The sequence below is a fragment of the Triturus cristatus genome, chromosome 8 (assembly GCF_964204655.1).
Source record: "Triturus cristatus chromosome 8, aTriCri1.1, whole genome shotgun sequence".
Taxonomy (NCBI): Eukaryota; Metazoa; Chordata; class Amphibia; order Caudata; family Salamandridae; genus Triturus; species Triturus cristatus.
The window spans coordinates 26,470,605-26,493,005 of record NC_140591.1 but is presented as its reverse complement, the minus strand read 5'-3'; the positions used below and the strand labels follow the sequence as shown (position 1 = coordinate 26,493,005).

At 46.2% G+C, this 22,401-nt stretch overlaps 1 protein-coding gene across 4 annotated transcripts in view; it reads right to left on the bottom strand.

Moving 5' to 3' along the window:
- Positions 1-22,401, bottom strand: part of AGPAT3 (1-acylglycerol-3-phosphate O-acyltransferase 3) — a 374,623-nt gene that overhangs the window by 134,649 nt on the left and 217,573 nt on the right. For all 4 annotated transcript variants that reach the window (XM_085620784.1, XM_085620783.1, XM_085620786.1 and 1 more), the window contains exon 4: positions 12,872-13,041. In XM_085620784.1, the coding sequence (XP_085476910.1) occupies positions 12,872-13,041 (170 nt within the window). The remainder of the gene's footprint in view (positions 1-12,871; positions 13,042-22,401) is intronic.

Genomic DNA, 22,401 nt, shown 5'->3' with positions numbered 1-22,401 from the left:
AGGTCCTTAGGATGGTTTTCTTCTGACTTCTTCCCACACAGGGCTATAGGCTGGGATCCATCAGTAGGGACAAGTATCAAGGGTGGGTTTATGGACCCCACTCCAGGCACAAGTTTCCACCCCTGCTGCTTCACTCCTTCCTCCTTCTCTGTTGTGCTCCTCTCTCTTCACCAGTCAGGTGCCAACTGCCAGCTCCAACTGCCAACTGCTTCTCTTATCCTCCCAACATTCTAAACGGTTTCCAACTGTCACACAGTTCTGGAATCTCCTGGAAGGTTCTGGAAGGTGCTGGTAGGTTCCAGTGGATGCTGGTGATGTCATGGGAGGCCACCATTTTGTGCTTCAGGCCCTCAGACAGAAGTTCAGGGGTAGCTAAAATGGCTCCCTGAATCTGTAGCAACACGAAAAAGTCTGGTGGTTCCCAAAAAGGAAAAATTCAAACAGGGTTTGAGGCAAAAGTGGGACAAAATAAATAATGATGAGGAGGGACCACCCAAAGGGCTGACAGGTCTAACAGCCAGCACCTGTGTCTTATCTGGGTTGATCTTCAGGGAATTGTCCGTCATCCAGTTGACTGTGAATTTAAGAATGTTCTGAACTCTAGCATGGGCAATTGGAGAATTATCAGTCTGAATGATAATTTGGGTATCGTCGGCTCAGTTGTAAATCTGGCACTCCATCTGATTCAGTGCGGCTATCAAGGGTTGAAGATGGGCGTTGAACAGGAGGGTTGACAGTGCCGACACCTGCGGGACCCCGCAGGGAAGTGTGCCTGGGCTGGACACAGCGTCAGTCAGCTGTACTCTCTGGGAGCGGCCATTCAGAAAGGACGTGAGCAATGCTAGCGCTTTGCCCTGAATCCCTAGATCAGAAATGCGCGACAGGAGCAGGTCATGATTGACCGTGTCAAATGCCGCGGATAGATCTAGCAGAATCAGGGCGCATGTTTTTTTTGTATCTGCCTTCAGTCTTAATCCATCTAATACCGAGAGCATAACCAGTTCCGTGCTGTGGCGGGCCCGAAATCCTGCCTGGTTAGTTTGTAAGAGATAATTGACTTCCAGGTGATGAGATAGCGAACGTAATGCATGCTGTTCCAGAATCTTTGAAAAGAATGGGAGATTGGCCGGAAATTCTTCAGGTGCTTTGTGTCTGCCCCAGATTTTTTTAGGAGCGGAATGACACGTGCTTCCTTGAAGTCCCTAGGGACTTGTCCTGTTTCTAGGGATAAGTTGAGAAGTGAAAGGATCTCAGCTTTGATCCCAGGGAAGGCCATCCTAAAGATCCTTGGGGGGGCAAGGGTCAGCCGGCGAACCAGATTTCACACGCCCTATAAGTAGAGCCAAAGAGTCAGGCGTAAGCGTAGAGAAGGAGGTGAGGGGTTTGTCAAAGAAGGGGGGGCTGAGGTTTTGGTTCTAAAAGGCAGGGGAGCGTGGGGGTGCGCTGGATTTCGGTCAGGAGATCCTTCACTTTAGAAGTGAAAAAGGTTTGAAATGTATTGCTATCTTCCCTACAGAAGGAAGGCTTCTGTTCCTTCACTTGTCTTAGTTCTTTCAGGATCTTGAAAGTCTCTTTTTGTGTATTCTTAGCGGACGCAATCTTGACTTCATAGAATTCTGATTTTCTTGTTAAAATTGCTTTTTTGTACGCAGCAAATTTTGCATGGTATTCTAATCGAGCATCGGGATCACAGGCTTTCCGCCAGGCTCGCTCACATTGGCGAAGCTCTCGTTTCATACTTCGTAGGGCATCACTAAACCAACATCATCTCCATCTTGTGCACAGGAACACATCAGGGGCTTCCAAAATAGAACCCACAGGCCTCAATTAATCTGATTCACCCATACACACAATGTATGGACCACATAGGCTAAACACATACAAAAATGCACAGTACTGTTAGCGCTATGGCCTGAGTTAGCGAGTATGAGCAGAACTTTACACGAGTCACCCAGTAGGTCTCCACTTGCAAGATCAGATAAATAGGCCAGGTCACAACTACGGATTCATGAAACATGGTACGCAGCACCTCCTCTCCAAGTTAACTAATCTTAGAAGGATGGCGGCCCATGGTCAAACCAAAGAGGGCACACAATCTGCATCCCTAGGCCCAGGCCATCACTCATGTCAAGGGACAGGCCTAGCCTTTGCTCACACTCGAGAACAGTGTGAGGCTGGGGCCAAAAATAAATCCAAATACCAGATAATTGCGGTTTAGCACTCAGGGCAGGGGAACACTAGTGTACCCCATGCAGGAGACCTCCCGGTCTTGACAGGAATATGAAATAAAGTGTCCTGAAGATATATGGCGCATAACCAATCTCCAAGATGGGGCTCACGGTAGCTTTTAGTGCTGTATCCATAAATTTCTATTTTCAAATCCATTTGCTGCCTTTGAGATGTAGAAAGGTTCTGAGAGAATAGCCATGTTGTACATTTTCTTTTAAAGATGTTCATCAACTCTTCCAGGTGGCCTGAATTAGTCCCCCCACAGAAGTGGGTAAGAGAAGAGAAAGAAGTGAGAAGTCATGGTTTGTCACCTGCTTGAGACGTCCTGGAGGCTGCCGAATACCTTTGCCATTTGACGGACACCTTTGTTGTTCATACAACTAACTTTGTTGCTGATGTTGTATCAGAGGTCACAGAGGATGTAGCAGTGGTTGTAGTGCTTGTATTAATACTTCTTATCAGTTTTCTTCTTTCCAAGCCTACAGCCCATACTTACATCTCTAGCTTCATAAAATTAATTTCTTCATCCACAAAGGAAGCAAACAGTAGTTCCTGAAAAGGGGAAATTTAGTATTCTCTGTTAAGCCTCTACCCCAGAGGTCTTCAAACTTTTGGATGCCGAGACCCCCCTGTCAACATTTTGAGACGTAAGGACCCCCTCTTGACAAAAATGTCTAAACCTGTTGACTAAATTGCGTGGGATGAAAATGTAAATAAGGTTATGTGATGCCGCGTATTTTGGGATAGCATTGCTTCATTATTTTGATATTTGTTACACACAGTAACGCTGAGGAAAGATTTCACCCAATCAGTACCCATTTATAACCAAAATACAGCAATTATCATCAGAAAGATTTCAAGTCAACGTTTGTGAAGGGCCTTCCACTCTGCAGCAATACGTGCTGCCACATTAGAAGCTCACCTGGCCCTGACCGGAAGAAGCAGGGGTCCCTTAAAACCCTGGCGGTTTTGTGTAGAGTTAAGCCTTTTACCCATGCAGCTTTCCTCTCACCCCCTCCCTTCCATCCCTCTCTCCTCTCCTAACCCCGGATCCCTCTCTCACTTTGCAGGTCATTTTCTTTCACCCCTTTTTACAACTTCTGAACTCTCCCCATTCAACCTCTCACTTCACCTTTAATCACCTCTTGCCATTCTGTCCTTTCACTGCCCTCATCTCTAACAGTCTCTCACATTTATCTCATGGCCTCTCTGGCCCTGTCACCTCCCGTGCCCCTCAGCACTTCTCATTCACCTCGTCTCTTCATTCAAATTTTTGTCTATTTGTATCTTACACCTCTCCAGTCCCCCCATTCCTCTTTCACATCTCCCCTTTGTTCTAACAGATGCCCTCACCTTTGGATCACACTCACTTCTTGCGTGTCCACACTTCTCTTCGGCAATTCACATTTCTCCTCATCCCTGACCTCTTCAATCAAATTCTCTCACTCCCTTGCTGTCCTCTCTCATTTTGGGTGCGGATGCAAGTTCAGAATGGGATGAATGAATGTATGATTACTGATGGGCTTGTTTGAGTGAGTTGCATATTGAGTAGTGAGGGGGACAGGTGAGTGAAGTGTCACATGAGTGCAGGATGAGTAGTGTACTCGTGTGACTGCAGGTTGAGGTATAGTGTGAGCAGGACAAGTGCATTTTGAGAGCAGAGTGATCACTGTGAGTGCAAGGTGAGCGGGTGAATGGTGCAAGTGCATGGTGATCAGTGTGAGTGCATTGTGATTGCTGTGAGTGCAAGGTGAGCGTGACAATAAAGGGCGAGAATGAGGAATGAGTTGTCTGAATGCAGGGTGCATTCCCAGACCCATGAAGTAACTCAGCATATTATTGACGGGGCGTAGACTTTAAGATCTAAGTTAAACTATTGCGGCATTAATCGGGGATCGAGGGTGAAGGAAATAAATAATGTGCTGATCCTGCAACAAACTTCCAGTCCTATGGTTAGGGTTGCCAGCAGATTATTTTGGTGGCCCAGTCGGTACAAAAAAAACAGTCACCTAAAGCGGTATTTTCAGCGCTTATCCGTGCATACTTCCCAGGGCCGGCTTTAGTGCTGGTGGTGCCCTGTGCGACCATGTTTGTTGGTGCCCCCCACAATGACCTCCCCCACCACGGATTCTCTCACTAGCACCCTTTAACAGTGACCAAGTCTCCATAACCCCACACTCTCAGATGCATTGAATTAGTTATATAGTGCCACTCATACCAGTGTAGGGTGTCCGAGCACTTTGCATCACACACACTTTACACAGAGACAATCAATCATAAGTGTGTAAATCAGTGTATAGGAAATGTTACATAAGCCAAAGGACTAAAAGTATAGGAGTCACATGTCATCCATACTGGTAGGCAGTATAGTTCAAGAGTGCTTGGTGTGGAGAAGCACAAACTCAGAGTCGAAAAAGAAACCGCATAGTTGGGAGTTTTCTTTAATAATAAGAATTGATTTCTAGCCAAATTAACCCTTTTTGCAACATTAATCAATGTTCTAATAATGTATACTTTGCAGTCTGCATGCTGTTCTAGGATGAAAGTTAATAGCTCACTATTCTCTATTAGGACTTTAAGTTATAAATTGCAAGTAACAAAAGGATGTCTCTTTTGAAAGCAGTAACCTGCTGATCTCTTCACATCATACGCACTCTGTAATGGTACACGTTCTTTGCAGCAGGCATATTAACCCTCTGCACTAACATCACCCAAGTCAAAACCTCAACTATACAACATTCTGATCTCTCTCCAGGAAGATAATTAATCACACGAGTTATCTTGACATTTATGTGAGGCCTGGTAATTGCCGGGGAAAGAAACGCTGCTTAAACTTTCACACACAGCGCCCCCAGGAAGCCAACTTTGTATTCCTTTCCATGAAATGCATTCTCACACTACGCAGTGAATGTAAAATCCAAATGTAAGGAATAGGCACAGTGGGGACCCAGGGGGTACTGGAACCAGCAAAAAAACCTAAGCCTCTGTAAGCAGTTTACAAAGGCATGTTAAATGGTCTTTAAAGACCTGTGAAAAAACACGGGGGTGCCGGAGACAGGAATCCAGACACTGCCCAGCTGAGCCCCCAGCAGCTCAAGTTTCACTGCAGCAGCCCGGGCTGAGACACAGGACGGGGGAAGGGGGGGGGGGGGGGGGGGCTGAAGCCCTTGGGCCTGGGCAGAAGTGTGACTGGGAAGGCGCGACCCCCTTTGCATCACTCCACGGCCCCCCTGGGGGTCGCGCCCCACAGTTTGAAGACCCCTGCTCTACCCTGAGGCCGATATGACAGACCAGGAACACAGCCTTAACTCTAGGCGCTGCCTCTGTATGGCTAGATTGGAAGTTATCTAAGAATTTGAGTGGAGACAACTATTCCTTTTATTAGGATCTCCAAAAAACCTCAGACGTCTCCTGCTGCCCCTGAATTCCACAAGGACCAGTTGTATCTACCCAGCAGGGCAGTAGTACTAAAAGTTTTTGTAGCCGTTGCTGATGTACCCTGCTTTCCTCTCTACAGAGTAATCATATACTCTACTACTCTTCCTGATGAGGAGAGTAAGTGATTAGACTCTGTAAAAAGGGAAACTGGTACAATCTGTACAAAATAATGAGGATCCGACTGGGCCTTTTTCCTGCAACCAGAAGGGCACTTCACAAAAACTGATGGCAAAATATTTCCTGTCAGGAAAAGACAAGAAAACAGTTTGAAGGGAGCTCAAAGAGGAAGCCAAAAGAGGCCAAGGTTAGTGCTCCAGGCTATTGTCACCAGTAGCCGAAAAAAGAACTGGTGAAGTCGTCAATGACAGGGCATGATGGGATACTCCAGGGTTGGATTCCTTAAAATTTCAGTGTCAGTTTCACAACCGTAAATGGCTGCAGCCTATATGTCTACACTGCCATAGCCTTTTCCCTTCATTCTGTGTAAATAAGGATTGTGGAAGAGACTAACCCGTCACCTTATTTGGTTACGACTTTATTTTTAAATGGGCAGTTTTTAAAGAGAACAAATGAAACTGGCCACAATTTTTTTTTAAAGCCGTCTAAATTGTTATTTTATTGAGAAGTATTGGTTTTTCTAACTAAAGGCAGAGAAAATTAAAACTTTTTTTGCTTTAGTTCTGAAGGATCACGTGCGTGAGTGGGACAATTCCGTGCTTACGATTACCAATGGAGATTCCCTGAAGGAGAAGAATATTGTTGCCCTCTTAGGACTTATGTAGCAGAGTCTGGAATTAGCCCTCCGTGTGTGGTACAGCAGTCACCCCAAAAACAGTACTGCCCAACTTTGGCTGTAGGCACAAAGGCAGTGTGGTGCTAGTTTAGGGGTGTTGTGAAAACCTAAGTTTACAAGGATTGGGAGGGGAGATGATTCCAGAGTCTAGGCACCTCAGGGTGAAATGGTCAACTCACAATGAGAGGATATTGTAATTTAAACGGGGCCTCTTACGGTGAACCAATACATAATATACTCCTTAAACACAGAATGTACAGGTGAGAAACACAATTACTCATCTTTTCCATATCTGTAGGTTGTTGTAATTTCTGCTTTCAGTAAGGATCGGTCTGGAAGATTTGTTTCAACCAAGCATTTAGAACACAGCATCTAAAATATGAGATCCAAGGAAGAAGAACTCTTTGAATGGCCGGTAACTTTACAACTCCAAGACATCACAGCCCATAAAACATTACCTGGTTCCATACTTGGGCAGCACAGTGGACAGGTTTAAAGTTAACTAACCAGTCCTTTGGATTGGTTTCAAAGGAGACAGATTGTCCTGCTCACCAACATCACAATACACCAAATAAATGAGCAACTTGTATAGATGAATCGCGTACTCGCAGACTGCTGGAATCTACTTTTATTTAGCAATAGATATTATAGGTACAGGAGGAACACCACAGGCAGAAAAACAAAACTACAAGTGGACTCAGAATATATTAACAGGAAGAGAGGGGCTTAATGTGCCCCCACACGAGTCCGTAAGAGTGCTTTGTTCCAGCACCCATGCTTCCGTGGTGTAATCCGCTCCGCCACCACTTGTGTAGCCAGCATCAAAGTAAGCTATATGCTACTGTACATAAATCTCACACCCTAAAAAATGAAGAAAATATAGCATCACCACACCTGTAGGATGCCTAGGATGATTACAAAAGTTGGTGCTGTTGTGAACCTTGGGCCAAAGGTTGTGTGAAGCAGGACAACTCTCTCAGAAACGCCAGTCTCGCCAGAACCTTACCCAAGAGTGCAAGCGCGACATAGGGAAGGGAGCCACTGGGCTCCGAGGATCCTGTATGCGGAGCTGAACACAGACGAAAGCTATTTTAAAGTGAGAGGGCAGTCCTCACTACCAAGAGGTGACACTGACAAAGAACCAGAAATTGTTGAGATGGAACAACTGGAAAAGCATTAATCAGGCCTGCACTGCTGGGCACCAGGACGACATGAGGCTGATGATGGTGCAGTGCTCTGGGCCAATGTCACCTTGAGGAAGCAGGCCGGAAAGCTACCAAGAGATGCAAGTTGCTGCAGAGAAGTGTACAGATGCCAGAGAGGCCTCGTTTTTGGGCCCTTGGGCAGTATCATTGCACATGCAGCACCATTAGCTACTGGTGCCTTGTGGGTCCAGTTCTACTGCACTCTAATAACTGAACAGGGACTGGTAGGGGTGAGAGACAGGTGCAGCAAACAAAATCACATGCCAATTGTTCAGTCTGTGATTTGAACGGTAATAGCACTAGATTTACAAGCAGGCACAGTGGGGCAGCTAGGCTGTGATGCGACCTCCCAACACCTCTATAGCATTTATACCTTTGCCAGACCTGTGCTGAGGGGTGGTCAGGGGAAGTGTTGGATGCTCTTGGTGGCAGGCCTGCTGAGGTTACTTCACATGCCCAATTATGAGAAAACTCCGTGCACCACAGCTGATAGCTACCATTTGTTAGCACAAGAACAGCCCATTCGGGAATTTAAGATGAACAATGAAACTATTCGAAATGATCACAAACAGTAAAGAGACCACATTCTGTGGCACGTTTCAGCTGTGAGTGCTAGACTTCTGAAAGTAGGTGAGAGATGAGGTGTGATATTAAAAGAATCTCCTTCCTGTTGATTCCAAGACTAGGAGGGCTTTAAGTCTCAATCAGCTGAAGGTATGTCCAAAAACATAAATTTCTCAAGACCACACGCAGCAAGAGCCATGCAATCACATGTGGTTGGGCAGAATACTCTGAAGGTAGAATTCAGACATACACGAAACTGCAGAACTATCCAGTCAACCTCATTCATGTGCGTCTTCAAAGCAGGACGCAGGTGCCAACAGCACTGCCAAAGCAGTCAGTAGTAGCCAGACCAGAGTGGATGACAAACTTCATCTCAGTCGTTCACATGTACTGTCTGAGCCAGAGCAAGCTTGAGGTCCCCCGGAAAGCCAGCAAGATCTTGCTGGCCATGTCCCACAGCACATGCATGTAGCTGATCAGTAATAAAATTGCATTTGTGGACATAAGAGCTAAGTTTGTGGATGAAAACAACTTTTTACAAAAAGTGTCAATCCTTTTGGATTCCTTACCTAGAGGAGTAGTAGCGAAGGAATTGATCTTACCAGCTGGGGTCTGCACTATTAGAAGACTCTCTGTTGTAGGGTGCTTAGTTAGAAAGTCTGTATCACGGAGTGCAGGTCTATTTTGCTGAGCTATAGGCCAGCTGACAGGACAAGAACAAGATTTCAACCAAATAATCACTCAAGGTTTGCGTGGGGGAATCAGCAAATGGTCGCAAGAGCTCTAACGACCTTCGCCTGGTTGGAGGATTTCCTTCAGAAAGTTGTAATCCCAAATGGAAGGCAGCTGCAGATCAAGCATCTCTTCTGCCCTCCAGTGCACTTTCTTGCATCGGTGACACTTGTAGCGAGTCGAACTCCATTTCAGAGGAGGGGTCTAACCCACTGGTGTTTTGTAAATCCAAGTATGATGTTTTATCGGTCTAGTGAGGGGGACGTAAACCAACACCATCACTAGTGTCGCGAGGGACCCAGAGTGTCGCCAGGGACCCAGAGTGTCGCCAGGGACCCAGAGTGTCGCCAGGGACCCAGAGTGTCGCCAGGGACCCAGAGTGTCGCCAGGGACCCAGAGTGTCGCCAGGGACCTAATTGTACTTTAACAATTGTATAATTAATTGTGCAATAAGAGGTAATTTTACCTCTTATTGGGTAAAAGAAAGATCCCAAAAGAGAAAGGAGCTTGTGTTGCTAGCTGCATTGCAGCAGTGGAACAGGGTTAGCGGTATGCTGCATGACGACAGTTTACGCTTTCATACTCTTGCAGTCGGACATAAGACAGACTTGGGGCGATGTTTGTTCAGGATCCGACAGGAGATTAAGCACCAGACCTCCATTGGCACTGGTAACAATTATACCACTGGGGAGCTGCAGGGGCAATCATGGACCTTGGGGCTGGTGTAGTAGTAGTAGTAGTAGTAGTAGTAGTAGTAGTAGTAGTAGTAGTACAGGAGTACACACGGGCAAGATGAGGAGTCGTAAGGGGACAGACGAGTCCGTGGAGGGCATGCCAACTGTAATCTGACTGGAGTCCCCTGTGCTCAGAGGGCACTGCAGAAGGGGCCAGATCTGCACCAAAGATTTGGAGCATGGCCTCCTTGAAGACTGCTTTCGGCTGCAAGGTCACCAACAGCCGGACAACTTTGGCCACCTTGAGACCAACTGAAGAATCTGTTCCGAAACGGAGGACTTCAATTTAATTCTGCTTTGACTTTCTTGGTTTTAGTTTGGACTTCACAAAGAGCTCTAGCTTTATGCCGATGAGCCACCTTGTAACAACGATCGTGCGAGTGTAGGTTGGTCGATGATGAAGGATGACACCAGGGTGGGATTGAGAACCATACCTTCACATTCTTATTAATTTTAATGTCTCTCATTTCAGATGACAGGCCGACACCATTATTCTGAGATTCTCCTCATTTGTTACATCCTCACCAATAGTCTTACTGGTGTGTTTGTACTTTCTTGAGCGTGGCGCTCCCTTTTTCGTGTATTTGGTTAGTTTAGACTTTGACATGCGTAAAGATTTCAGCGGAATTGGATTATACCAAGGGAAGGCCTATGGACCATGACTTGCTGCTACCACGACGGCTTCTTGTGTTTGGGATTTTAGAGCTTTGCCTCCCACTCCCAGATCACCTTCGGCTGCATTAAGTCGCACTTGTAGCTTGACTTGGAGTCGTGACCAGAGCCCAGGCACCAAAGGCACACCTTATACTGGTCCATGACTGACATCAGAGAAACAAGATTCCTTAGCAGACTGCCTTCAAAACTTGAGTGTAAACAGGACATACGCTGGGAACAAAACTTTGGAGCCACACCGCAAGGCATGAAAAGGAAGGTAGTGATCTCAGCATTCTGGGGTGGCGCTTAAATGAGGCTTTGTTGCAACACATCCACGTCATTTCGGAGGCACACAACGCCACCTGCCAGCATGTGACAGAACTGCTGTTGAAACTCTGCAGAACCAGCCTGGTGCCTGGAGATATTCTAAAGAGGAGTAATTTGTGACTAGAAGTATCCATCAGAACTGCTGTGCCAAAACGTAGGTAGGGCTACAGACGGCTAGATGTCTTAGATACGCACTGCCTTGCAAACACGATGAAAATCAATCACGAAAAAACCAACATTGTCATCTTTGGCCAGAAAAAGAAAACGCAACACTACTGGCATCTTGACAACCATCACAAATAAATATAAATATTTGGGATGCTGGCTAGACAAGGGAGGACACTTACTGCACCTGAACTCATTAAAACAAAACTAGCTTAGTTGCAATGTGCCTTTCGAACTATTTTTAAGCGCACTAAAAGGTTTTCTTTTGAGTCACTGCTGAAAATAGTCTCTGCCAAATTAGCACCAACATTGTCACACAGGTCAGAGGCCTACCCGGGGAAACTGGGGGTCTTTTTAAATAGGGCACGGAGTGCAGTTTTCAGGTCTCTATTTCAAATACCATGTAATACCTCGCCAGCCCAGATCAGGATGGAATTTGCATAAAAGGACCTGTTCGTACAGAAGGCCAGCATAACACAATACCTGCATTCCACAAGGTCAGCTGAGCAAGGATCATTGAAAAACCTTATCTGGCTCGAAGGCGCTTGCCCCTATAGCGCAAGCTACTCAAACGTCTGGTCACATGCCCTTTCCGAAGCACTGGCACAAACCGGGTCAACAGAGCTATGGAATTTAACACTACCAAACCTTCAGTTTAAAATTGTACTGAATAAAAGTAAAAATTAAATAACTTACATCTGACCTAAGAGTATTTGCTAAAAGAGATCATGTCCACTTGCCCCTTAGTTACGATAGAGAAGGGCCACAAAAATATATTGTGGAACCATTCTCCTCCTATTACAAAACGAAATACCTGCAGCTTCGGATGGGCTCTTTTTCATCATAAGATCCATATCCTCCATGGGCAGTTAAACCAGAGTCGAAAACATGTAGACTATGCGGTCTATTCCAGGAATCAATAACCCACCTGCTATGCATATGCCCTATACTCCTGGAAGACCGCAGAAGACTGCTTCGACACCTGTGGACGAAGGGGGGCATTCCTGGAGGACAGACAAGCAACTATAAAAAAAAACAGAAGTACAAAAACGAAGGAGAGCGACCTTGAATTTCAGCCGCTCCAAAGCCTACCTTCAAATAAAAATACAACATTGCTGCTTAAAATACTGGTTTCTATCTAAGCAGACAGGACAGTAATAGTAAGCTTTTACATGGCAAAATTTTAACCAAAGATGAATTTTTCTAGTTATTAGTTGCTTATCGAATTGCATTTTACGTTATTAACAGTACCACCAGGGATGGAACCAGTTTGAAGATCTAGGCTTTATCCACAGAAGTGTCAACATTTCTGTTAAAAATTGTGGCACTGACCATTATTTTAAGTCTATTCGGCACTTTGATAGGCTTCACTGTCTAAATAAAGTATTTTGATTGATTGCTGTGCCCTTCTCCTCCTCCTTCAAGCATACAGACAATTAAGAAACACTGCTCTACTCATTCCAAAATGCCAACATGATTGTTGCGTTACCCTTTCCAAGTGGATATTTGATTTGTATGCCATATAAACATGGCACCCAGTGAATCTGGCCCAGTCACTTAAACATACCCAACACAACACTGCGTGTATGCCACTTCTGATTTTACTTTCTCATCTGATGGATGAAACAAATGGAGTCACAGTGGAGCTGTGAATAAATCTTCAAAGCGGCTTTGTTTCCAAGAAAGCCCCAATTTCAGTTCTGCACACCCTTCATATCTAATCTCGCCAACGCTCTGCAATAGGACCATTCCTACAGTTGGTCTTTTCTGTTCTCATGGCCAGGCACTCCTATGTTGCATAAGCATGGTTTAACTATGGCGTTAGGGGTGCAATTTAGAAAGTGCTGATGAAATGAGGATTTCACAGATATTAAGTGGTGATGGTTTCTGCCACTTGTTCAGTCGGTGTTTTGAGTATCGATTATTTTACACTACGATCAGATTTAGGGACACTGGTTATAGCATCTAGATGTCCAACAATGCGAGACACTGAAAAACAAGCAGCCCATCGGGAATGGGACCGAACTCACCCCTAGCACACCGTAGCGTTCACACATGGTCCAGCCACACAAGAAGTCAATCTCGAAGTTGTGGTTGAGAATGATAATGGCGTGTTCCTTCCCAAAGTGATCCACGGTTTCTTGGTCCGTGAAGAGTGTGCACTCTGTGCCTGACCACCATTCCAACAGCATCACCAGCTCTGGGGGCAGACAGGAGAAAACAATCAGGAAGTAACAGCCACAAAAGATTAGGTGGGTAAGCAAAAGGGAGAATAATAGAACAAAACCGTACAAAGCGAGCTTTTCAAATTAAAATATAAAACAAATGGAAGAAAGGGGAGAGTAAAAAGATACCGGAAAGAAGATAAGAGCACTTGTTCAACAGCATGCCTCACTACATCCATTAAAACATTGAAATACACATACAATAGCAAGACGTGTGTTAGAAATTAGCCATATGGAACTTTTATAGGGGAGCATATAGAAAAGTGCTCAGATCTGACAAAATGTAACACCATAGAATTTAGGGACTCATGATAAAAATTCTCTTCAGTAACCCGTGAGTAATGCAGAGTACCACACATCTGTTGAAGGTAGATGCACACTGATCCAGTTACACAGATATACAAGTAATGCAGTTGCAGGCATTTACTACTGCAGAGGACAGCACCTTTATTGAAAGTGGATGTCCTGGAACGACCTTTCACTTCACCTCCGGACCGCGTTCTCTACTGGAATTCAGAAGAGGACTCCAGACCTGGCTGTTCAACAGACTCTCCCTGAAGCAGCGCTGTCTGCGCATGGATAGCCTCACAGGTGATTAGAAGTGCTATACAAATCCAGATTGATTGATGTAGACTGGGGCATGTAAATAACGCAGAGTTCTATGCCTCTGCGTTGGGAGTACTCTAGTCCAGTAATAGGCAAGGATCACGGGACCAGCACCAGAGCAACAGCACGCAAGGAAGTTACTGTCAACAGCACTGTTCGTCTATCCCGAAGGGATCCATGGAGTTGGTTTATCTTTGCTCTTTGGAATATGTGAAAACCTATTGGATATATCGTTCGTGATTAGGGACAGGAGAAGTAGCAAATACAGAAAGTCTTGGAACACTTTAGCCAGGACAGAACATATACAAAGTTAAGTTTTATAATTTCTTCAATTTGTCTTCAAGGATTAAAATACATCTTTAATTATGTCAAATTATTCTCTTGACATCAATACATGCTTATATTTTTTTGAAGAGCTAGAGTATATTTTACTTATAACTCCATAAAGATTCACGGTGAGTCTGCGTAGACATTGCATAGCCCGTTCCAAACATGGAATCAGAATGGCTAACCAAGCTGTACCCGGCTGATGAGCCCATAACTAGGGCGAAACCGGTCCTGGGTTGCTTGTGTTCCGGTTCAGGAAGGACCTGGTGTGAAAAAGTGACTCTGTATATATTGTCCACAGTCCCGAGGGTTGACAGAGGTTAAAGTTAGATATAACCTTATGCTCTAAAGTGATAGCTTGGTCGAGCAGTAAGGCAGTATCAGAGGACAGTGTAAAGCATTTGTTGTACACACAATCAGCAAATGGTCTCACACACTCAATAACTGAACTCTAGGCCAATGGTTTGTATATAAAAAAATATGCTTGTTGTATTTTAGAACCAACAATTGGATTTAAAATATACTTTCTCAGAATGAGATGCTTTAAATAAATACTTTTGCAACATGCAATTGACTTTTGTAAACAGTTACAAGTGGTTGCAATAGGCAACTCTATTTTAAACACAACAATGCATTGAGCTCGATGGAAATTTCAAGTTATTTGCAACAGATTACTTTTGGAATTCCAGGACTGGATCCTAGATTCAGTCCTGGGTCAGTACTTAGAATCAAGTGATGAAAGTCGACTTAATTACTGTAATGATTTTTAAACAATATTTAGCCATTTTAAAAGTTGACAGAAAATATTTTAAAGAAAACAGTCAATGATTCCCTATGGAAGAAAATTCAAGTTGCAGGTACAGTATGTTCTCGTTACTTTTGTAATCCAGTACTGGGTGCCTAGACTCAGTACTGGGACCTTTATCCAAAACAGGTAAATAATTACGTTTTCAGATATTATACGATTTTTAAAGAATATTTAAAGATTGCAGAAATTGACACTTAGAAGAAATTTCACAGAAAAACAGTCAATGATTTCCTATGGAAGAAAATTGGGTTACGGGTAAGTACAGTTGTAAGTATTTTTCAGAGTCAGTGCTGGGCACCAAGATCCAGCACTGGGAGCTCACCTAAGAGCAGGTGAGTAATTTCGTTTCCGTTACTCGGCTGATTTTTAGTGAATATTTTAAGATTTGAAAAGACGACACTTAAAGAAATTTCAGGAAAAAGCCAGTCAATGTTACCCTATGAGGAAAATAGAGTTTGCGGTTTAAGGGTAAGTACTCGACTGGCAGAGTTGAGGTTCTGGGCATAGACTCAGGGGTCCCCCAGGGTCAGGTAGGTACAGTTGGTTCACCCTCAGCGACTCTAGGGCGGCCGGATGCAGAGAGAGTTAGGCCCAATGTTATCCTATGAGGGATAGGGGGGGGGGCCTTGGATGGTGGCTGCTGACTGGCAAGCCACGCGGATGTGGGAGCTGGGCTCCTGGTCACTTACTCAGGGCAAGTGGGGAAGTAGGTAGGTGTAGAGGTTGCACTGCCAGGGCCACTCAGGCGGCTGGGTGCAGGGTGCTTTTGAGCCTTCGGGAGCTCAATTGATTTCAATGGGAAATCTCTGGTTTAGAAAAAGACTGCAAGCTCGGGGACGAGGATTCTTCAGGTGCCACCACCACCACTTTGAGAGGTAAGTTGGGTAGTTGGAGGATAGGTAGGTACCCCGGGACTGGGCACAGGGGGCCGCGTGCAGGGGTGCCTTTTGGTGTCGGGAAATCTTACCCTCTGTTGATCGCGGTAGGGGGGGCACCTTGTTCTGAGGCTGCAGGCTTCTTCAGGAGTGTCGAGGGAGGTCCTTGGGTGCCGGACTCGTGGTCACAGTCGCCGTGGGGTCGTCCTCGTGGTCTTTGTTCACTCCGGCACTGGCCAGGCTTGGCTGGTGCAGTGTGCTGGGTTTGCGGTTCCGGGCTGCTGCCAGGGATTAGAGGTAGGTTTTGAGTAGAGCCTCTACTCATGGGAGTCCCAGGGGCTTAGAGCCAAAAGGTAGCCAGGTCCTCCGGGGTTTGTGAGGTTGCTGGCCACAAGAGAGGCCGGGTTGGAGCAGGAGCAGGTTCGAGGGTCGACAGGCTGGTAGGGCTGGGGCCAAAGCAGTTGGTGTCTTCCTCTTCTTAGCAGCTGCAGGGCAGGTCTTCTTTCTTCTTGCTCTTCTTTGTAGTTTGGAATCTGGGGAAGGAAGGTTCAGGGTGCCCCTAAATACTAGATTTAGGGGCGTTACAGGTAGGTGAAGGGCAGAGACTAATGGGTCCCTGTCCTGGGGTGGGTACACCCCCTATCCTGCCTCTCTCCTATGGGAGGGGGGCAGTAGCCTAGTCCTGATAGGGTAGGGCTTCCCATCTTCAAGATGGCGAGAGCCCGGAGATGTGCTTCACCTCGCCTTCCCCACCTGAGGGGTGGGGTTGGCAGGCTGGCACATCCCCTGTCCTTATTTGGGGTTTACGGCCAAAGCTTCCCGCCAGAGTGGGGGGTTGCAGTTGCCTGGGGAAGCTCACAGAGGCGGCATGCCTTTGAAGCTTCCCCCTGCCCATCCTGGGGGAGGAGATTTAGCACCTCGCCCAGGATGTGCATTGTTGCAGGCCCAGGAGAGCAGGGGCTCTCCCACCCAGGGTCCAGCAACATGTCTGCTGTGTGGCAGCCTAGGCAGCCTCAGAGCAGACGTGGATTGTAGGTTAGGTTTAAGGGGGCATCTCTAAGATGCCCTCTGGGGAGCTTGGTACATTAAATCCCACACTGGCATCAGTGTGGGTTTAATGTGCTGAGAAGTTTGATACCAAACTTCTCAGTCTTCAGTGTTGCCATTATGGTGCTGTGGAGTTCGTGTTTGACGAGCTCTCAGCACCATGTACTCTTAAATGGCAGCACTGCACTTACAGTGCACAGGAATGGACCTGGGTACTGTAGGGGCACAGGGCTCCTGCTCCTGTGCCCCCACAATTGGCATAAGGCACCCAGCTAGAGGGGTGGCTGATTTATGCCATGGCAGTGTAGGTGATGGGCATGGCACACAGGGATGTGTGTCAGGATGACATGTCTTGCACCCAAACACTCAGCCTGCAAAGGCAGTGTGTGTGTGTGTAAGGGTACAGGGCCTCCAAAGGGTGGCACAATGAGTGCTGCAGCCCTTAGAGGCCTTCCCTGGTCACAAGGCCCTGGGTACCTAGGGTACTATTTACCAGGGGCTGACATGTGGCCAGGGTTTGCCAATTTGGGTCTTGTTTGTTTTAGGGAAGGAACATAGGCCCTGGGCACCTGATTGGCAGGAGCCCAGGGCACACTCAGTCAAAGTACATTCAGCAATTCTGCAAATAGTGGGGGCATACCATACAAGAAAGATGGCACTTTCTCACACCTGGCTTGGCAGTTCGGGCAGGACGGTTCCCTTGAGGCGCAGGGTCAAGACTGATTTTGAAATGGCTCGGTCCAAATTGGGGTGGTGTGATGAGCAAGAGAATGATGGGTTGGAGTGCTAGCCCGAGCGATGCCAGTGGTTAGACTGATTGCACGCAGCCTCCCATCACCTTTTGTGTTTCATGTACATCTTCAATAAAGAGTCTTCTTTTATTTGTATTGGGACAACCAGGTGGCGCAAGCTGGGGGTGTGGAACCTGATAAACTGTGTCCTATGATTGGATTGATCTTCCTCTTCCTAATATCAGGCGGTTCACCCTGCTCTTTGGATGGAGAGGTGTCACTCCGTATCGAGTCTGGTTTCAACGCAGGGCTCAGAGTTGACTTCGGCTCCACTGCATATGTGTCGCTATTTCTGTGCCGAAATACTATCTCTTGATGTCATGGCTGGACATGCTGGTGTCCGAGAGTCTCAGGAGACGAGATGGGATTTTGAGACCATCATTACTGCGGTGACAATTTTTGAGACCTTCTGTGGTGGCTCAGGAGTGGAAGCATGGGTTTTCTCATGAGACCAATATCTGGTCTGGAACAAAGGCTTCACTCGAGGTCTAATACCAGAGATAAGATTCTCGGAAAGTGTGGATGGTGAAATGCTAGGGGTCATCTGGGTCCCAGGTGTGGGATTCACTACGGGCCCTGAAGACAGATCTTCTCTAAACTCAGAGCTATCTGAAGAAAGGCCTTGTGGGCGCCATTTCACTTGGCCTCAGAGGATACTAGAATGGCCTTTCTACTCACCCGAGGTTGCTGCATGGATGTCTTGGACGCCAACCGCTGCTGATGGGTCAGCAGAGCTCCAGCTTACATTCTGTATTGCATCCACTAGCACTCACTCCTAAAAGGAATGGTCTTTTTGTTTTTAAATGCCCAGCAGGGAGAACAGTTTGATTCTTTGTAGCCTTTTAATAGATGAAGGTGGCACACGTTATGTTCGTATGACCACAGAAACTTAAAATCATCCGGTCTAGTTCTGAAGAGGTTGGTGGCTGTGCAGTGCCCTTGTGTCTTTGGGAAGCAATTCTGTTGCCTGGTTGATAAAAATTTGCTTCCGTATAGTAACAGTCCTGGAGCCCCAAAAGGTATGCCCAGAACAAACAGCGGATTCAAATCTATGGTGGAATCTATGTCACGCATTGTTAGTTTTAGGGCGTGATCATTTGTCAACTTCAAAACAAGACCTCTGTTTGGCAACTGCATGCGAAGCACATGTTCTACGGAAGAAAATAGTGCAAACTCAATTCTAAGAAGTGCTGTTTGAATATTTTTCAGATTTAAATTAGTCCCTCATGCATGCCAAACACTTAATGGAAGGCATAATGGAGCACCAAATAAGTCTTTTGATTAAAGAAGGGAGAGAATGAACCACGTAGGTCTCAATACCAGAGTCTACGGGATGGTGTCTAGGAGACCCACAACCACACGTTCAGTTTGCGGTGTATGTAATCTCCGCTTAGTGTGGCTTGGTAGATAGAGTCATCATTGGGTCTGTCGCTTGAATGCCCCGTTCTCCAAGTGACATCATAACCTCCACCAGTAGGGAGACTGTCTGGATGTTTGACAGTGGATAGGAAGTTAAAATTGCCTCCTATCTTGTAGGAAAATCTTTAAGGGGGGAGCGAGGGGGGGGGGGAGGTCAAAGAAGGATAGGGATGAGACTAAAAACAAAACTGGTGTTCAGTGGATGAGTCACTAATACACAAGACTTAGTGAAAGGGTTGACATGTTTCGGCCTGGAACAGCCCTTACGGGTCTTAGGCCTTCGTGGGGACCAGATATGTGGAAGCCTTACCCTTTACGGCTATGAGGTTATGTACGTGGGTGGACTAACTCACCTGTGTTCATCAAAGAGCACACTTTGCTGGTAACAGAATGTAGTTAAGTTTATTGTTCATTTAGGGTGTGTGTTATTTTAGAAGCACTTAACTGAAAGTGAAAGATTAAATAAATAATTTGGGAATATTTTGGTCTTTTTAGCCACACATTTGCCCCCGCTCCTACTGTAATCTGGATCGCAAATCCCATACTTTTTTTAATGCACTTCGACCACTGAGCCAGACTGAATCTGGAAATATGAACCTGTATTATTCACTAGTCTCAGATGGTGGTGTTGCTGCTTAGCTGCAGACCCGCATGGCTTCATGTTTGGTGAAGTCCTTGGTTCACAAGTGCAGGTGACATAACAGATGCATACACGCAGTAGTGACGTTTTCTCAGTAAGATTTGCTTTTATGGCAATATTCAGTAATGGTCTAGCAAGAAAACCCTGCCTAATGTTGGACACTTTTCTGTGCAGACCTTCGTTCCAAGGGCCTTTGGTGCTTGAGAAATGCTTATGACACTGTTGTGTGCAAGCTGGGATCGGACGCAAAATACAGCCACTGCGTAATGAGAGGCGGAGCTCATTTTTGACATTTCAGTCAGTAGTCCGTCACCACAGAGCAAAGTAATCAGAAGCACAAGCAGCATAAAATGTCATCTCAATCTTCCGCTAGAGAACATTAAGAAAGCAGGCCTTCCAAGGAGCATCATTCTTTTTCATCAGGGTCTATTGCTGCACTATAGACGTTTCAGTACCCATTTGACATTTCAGAGCTTGCGGCAGACTAGGTTAGCCACATATCTGAAGCACCTGCTCTCTGTGGGGCCCTCTCTGGTTACGATTTAGAGGACACCTTTGGCATGGACCAGCCTCAATGCTACACTGTTGGCTTGGAAATTGCTCCATAATGTTTTTCTACGGTACATACGTTTGTTCTTTTGGACTTTCAGGTGGAAAAGATGATGTAGGCTACAGAGTCCGGCTCTATGCCTGCTGCAGCACCAGTGGTATTGGGCCCAAAGAGTTAAACAAAGAATTAATGTGATTTTGCAGACAGCTATAAATACATTTGAGTATTTAGAAGGGGAACATTCTCCAAAGGAGAACAGTTATGACAAAAAAAATTGTTTAAGAGGTTAGAGCATGCATGGGTAGTCAAACTTTTGCCCAGGGGCCGCAAAGTACGGACTGTGGCGTGACAGAGGGCCGCACTGATGACAGCAGGGTGGCGGTGGAGGGTCAGGATTGGGTCAGGGATTGTGTAAGGAGCTGTAAAGCCATGATAAATTAACGGGCAAGCATTCATTTGCATGTTAATAAATGCTTACCCGTTTATTTAACATTTTTTTCCTAAATATTATTCCTCAGCAACTAAACCGCAGCTTATGCTGCTGTTTACCAGGAGGCCGCATGTAAAGGTCAAGTGGGCCACAAGAGCCCCAGGGCTGTCCTTTAAGTATCACTGGGTTGGAGCATCTGTTCAGCTAAACGTCTGTGCTATGGGGTTTGGACAGCCATACCTAGACAACGATAATGACAAAGACAAGTTGGTCCTTCCAAACACTTGGATGAAGGCCTCTTGCGTGATTAGGAACCTGCAATTTTCTTTGCTGCATGTATTGATTTAACAGTTGGTAGTACCCAGTCTATAAGACATCCAAATAACTCATAAGAGTCAGAGGGCATAGAGAGACTAGGATTCTGGATCTCTGCATGGAAAGATGATTATCCGGCATGCTTGACGTTTAAGGACGTCAGCTACTGCCATTTGACAATAGCATGTAATCGCAACATCCATCAAAAAAACTATCACTGCGACCAAAGTCATCTCTCTCTCTCAAGACTGCCTTGGCCTCTTTGTCAGGTATGAGATCCGTGTAGCGAGAGATGTCTGCCCACATTTGCCGATCATGGCCAATGTATTCGCTGACCAATGAGTCAAAGTGTGCGATTTCATCCGGAGAAGCAGCAATGTGGGGTTAGGAGGGCTCCCCCACAGTGGGAGCCACATAATCATCTTATATGCCTCGATAACAAGCGTGGGGTCAGTAGGGATCCCCCACAGTGGTAACTACAATCATCCTATACACCTCTATGACCAGCGTGGGGATGGGAGTGATCACCCACAGTGGGAGCTACAATCATCCTATATGCCTCAATGACCATCATGGGATCAGTAGGGATCACCCACAGTGGGAGTCACAGTCATCCTGTGTGCCTCGATAACCAGCATAGGGTCAGGGGGATCCCTCACAGTGGTAGCTACAATCATCCTATATGCCTTGGTGACCAGCATGGGGTCAGGAGCGATCCCCCACAGTGGAAACCACAATCATCCTATCTGCCCCGATGACCAGCATGGGGTTATGAGGGATCCCCCATACTAGGAGCCACATAATCATCCTATACGCCTCGATAACAAGCGTGGGGTCAGTAGGGATCCCCCACAGTGGTAACTACAATCATCCTATACACCTCTATGACCAGCGTGGGGAAGGGAGTGATCACCCACAGTGGGAGCTACAATCATCCTATACACCTCTATGAAGCAGCGTGGGGATGGGAGTGATCACCCACAGTGGGAGCTACAATCATCCTATACACCTCTATGACCAGCGTGGGGTCAGTAGGGATCCCCACAGTGGAAGCTACAATCATCCTATACACCTCTATGACCAGCGTAGGGATGGGAGTGATCCCTCACAGTGGGAGCTACAATCATCCTATACACCTCTATGACCAGCGTGGGATGGGAGTGATCACCCACAGTGGGAGCTACAATCATCCTATACACCTCCATGACCAGCGTGGGGATAGGAGGGATCACCCACAGTGGGAGCCCCATTATCATTCTATACACCTCTACGACCAGCGTGGGGTCAGTAGGCATACCCAGAGTGGTAACTACAATCATCCTATACACCTCTATGACCTGCGTGGGGATGGGAGTGATCACCCACAGTGGGAGCTACAATAATCCTATATGCCTTAATAACCATCATGGGGTCAGTAGGGATCACCCACAGTGGGAGTCACGATCATCCTATCTGCCCCGACGACCATCATGGGGTTATGAGGGATCTCCCATACTAGGAGCCACATAATCATCCTTTATGCCACTA